Consider the following 3,353-nt stretch of genomic DNA (forward strand, 5'->3'; position numbering starts at 1 on the left):
GACTTCTAGTCTGCTGTACGGCCGAACGGCGGGAGTGTACGGTACAGCAGGACGGGTACGTTTTGTCTTATATATATATATAATTTTTTTTTTTTAAAAAAACTTTCAAACAATGACATAAGGACGACAGCAAGGAATGGTAGTGAAGACGTGGTTTTGAATTTTAGTTGTAATATGTTGCTTCTGGAACCCACTTTTAAGAAAATAAAAGTTTTGAGAAGGCTTGACTGGGTAATGAAAAAACTTTATTATAACTGTACACATTTTAACAAGATTTTGTTATCCTCAAGTACTTTACAGAGATACATGAGTATATATATATATATATATGTGCAGTATAGAACAAAGAGATCACATGACAGGATATTGCTTCACAGTCTGACTTTTTCTGATCACGTAAACTCTATTCACCCTAACACTGAATTTACCGTTGAACAGGAAAATAACAAACAATTTTCTTTTCTTAACCTCAACATTATCAGATCCGACAGACATTTCAAAACCAAAATTCACCGAAAAATCACTCGCACAGGTCTCTACTTTCCCTGGAAATCCACCCATGAATCCAAAGAAAAAATGAATATACTAAAAAATCTTATACACACAGCTTAAAGACTTTGTTCAACTGAGTACATAGATGAAGAAATCAACTCTATAAAGCATTCCTTCATTCACACCAACAAATTTCCACTAAACATTGTCGAAACATTTCCACACAACCACCATAACAAAAACCTCAAACTCACAAACAGAATTTACAGTAATACACCAAACAACAACACAACATTACACTGCAGTTTACCATTTATCCCTGACATCAGCTCAAAAATAATCAACACTTGAAGAAAACTTGCCATCAAACATAAAATTTCTGTTGGTAAAATTCATCCCAAAACCTAGCACTAAACTAAAATCATTATTAAATAAAAATTACATAGAATCACACAATTCCAACATCATTTATAAAATAATATGAAATAACTGACCAGAATTTTACATTGGAGAAACAGGTAGAAAATTGGAAACCAGATTCACTGAACTTAATAAAAAACCCTCCCATGTTTACCACTATTGCAACTAAAAAAAACATAATATATCCATTCAAAACACTGTAATTTTAAACAAAGAACCTAGCATCAATAAATGTAAAATAACAGAAGCTGTTTTAATTGAAGAATACAATCCCACCTTAAATCAACACGCCGGGGTACCAAGATACCTATATTAGACTGTGAAACAATATCCGGTCATGTGATGTCTTTGTTCTATACTGCATATATTTATACTCATGTATCTCTGTAAAATACTTGTACCTGAGGATAACAAAATCTTGTCCAAATGTCATACAGTTGTAATAAAGTTTTTTCATTACCCAATGAAGCTGCTTCAAAACTTTTAAGTTCATTATTGTTTTATAGTGCAATTTTAATCATCTATGAACAATTAATATATCGCATAGCTTTGTATTTATTGATTTATTTATATATATAAACACACACACACACAAGCATTCAAGTTTAAATCATAATGTTTATACCATTACAAAATTAGTCTACAAAAGAGGTAGAGGAATTAACTGTTGTAAAATCTATACTTTTTTACCAATGAACAAAATTTAATGAACAAAGTTTAAGGTGGTAATTTTGAAGCCAAGTGATTAAACAATTAAGAACTTATTCAATGAATCCCATTCTCCTGTACTTGACTCTAACCCATATAATAGACACTAACCCAAAATGCTTAAAATTGCAAGAGATCATTGCAAAACATATCCCATAATGCTTCAATTGAACAATACTTTTCTCAGCCTTGAGCCCTTTGCTTTAAGATACTGACAAACAATGTTACTTTAGCTGTTGTAATTGTAATTGTAATTGTAATTTTTTTTAAGTTTCAACCTCTTTTAGTGATAACTACACATTGGAAGAATTTTTTAAACGAACAAAAGCAATTTAGATGTAAACTAACTTTGAGTATTAATTAGGTCCCAGATGACTAATACTATATTATAGTTATATTCCAGATTACAGATCCTGTACAATCTCAGTTTTCACTAAGTTTTTTTTTTCAGAACCATGTGCCCATTTTAAATTACATACGATGTATTAAAAAAAAGTATAAAAGAACTAACATCACTTTTATTTTGTTATTATTATCCACCCAAAGAAAACTAATAAATATTTTGTACTAGAAGTTGATAGTTTTACTTTGTATACACATTTATATTGCTGGTTTGTTATTCTGTTAGGTTCACCAGTGGGTGACAAAATTTGAAACATTTCCACTTCTGTCAGAGGAAGAAAACTGTGTACTTATTGAAATAACACAAGAAGATATTGATCATTGTGTTCGATCAATTCCCAAACTGGATACTCTAGTAAGTTACTTTCTTGAACTTATACTTGCTTGAAAATTTCTAAGATTCTGAATTTTTAGAGTTTTACTAATGTTTTTTAGCATACCCTACACTACACACTACAGTAAGTTGTTTTCTTTGACTTTACCTAGTGTTTACAGTTTATATATTAGATGCTGTTGTATGATACATTTCTTGGCATCCTCAGCTGTTTATTTTTACCCTCTAACAGATACTGTTATTGGTTGTTTCTTTGACTTTGCCTGCTGTTTACTGTCACCCTAACATAGAAACTGTCATGGATTGTTTCTTAGACTTTACCTGGAATTTTCGTCACATGAACACAGATACTATCAAGGACAATTTTTTGACTTCACCTTTATTGTCATGGACAGTTTCTTAAACGTTATGTGCTTTTTACTGTCACCCTAACACAGATACTGTCTTAGATTGTTGTTTTTTTACTTTATGTACTATTTACTGTCACCCAAACACAAATACTGTCTAGGATTGTTTCTCTGACTTTATCTGTTGTTTAAAGTCACCCTGATATAGATACTGTCATGGGCAGTTTCTTTGACTTGAACTACTGTTTACAATAATCCTGATTAAGATGTTATGATAGGCTAAATATATATTCTTGAATTTCATGAGTTACTTACATTCTTTATAAACTAAATGTTTGGGATTGACCATTTATGGTCACCTTACAGGAGTGTTCCCAGCTTTTTTACATCTGTTTTCAATCACAGGAGTCTGGAGGTTTGGTCCCAGCAAGGTAAGGGTGGAAGGTATAGCCTAGACTTCAAAATCCTTATCCAATAGCACAGGAGAAAACAGACCATACTACATATATATATATGTAGACACACATACACACACACACATATATATATATATATGTAGACACACATACACACACACACATATATATATATATATATGTAGACACACATACACACACACACACACACACATATATATATATATATATATA

The 3,353-nt window shown here is 31.1% G+C and overlaps 1 protein-coding gene across 1 annotated transcript in view; it reads left to right on the forward strand.

Moving 5' to 3' along the window:
• The window catches only part of LOC106467858 (calcium/calmodulin-dependent protein kinase kinase 2-like), a 78,218-nt gene that overhangs the window by 67,997 nt on the left and 6,868 nt on the right, over positions 1-3,353 (forward strand). Inside the window, exon 16 of the mRNA XM_013928238.2 lies at positions 2,249-2,377. Within this exon, the coding sequence (XP_013783692.2) occupies positions 2,249-2,377 (129 nt within the window). The remainder of the gene's footprint in view (positions 1-2,248; positions 2,378-3,353) is intronic.

This window comes from Limulus polyphemus, unplaced genomic scaffold (genome assembly GCF_000517525.1).
Source record: "Limulus polyphemus unplaced genomic scaffold, Limulus_polyphemus-2.1.2 Scaffold2767, whole genome shotgun sequence".
NCBI classification, from domain to species: Eukaryota; Metazoa; Arthropoda; class Merostomata; order Xiphosura; family Limulidae; genus Limulus; species Limulus polyphemus.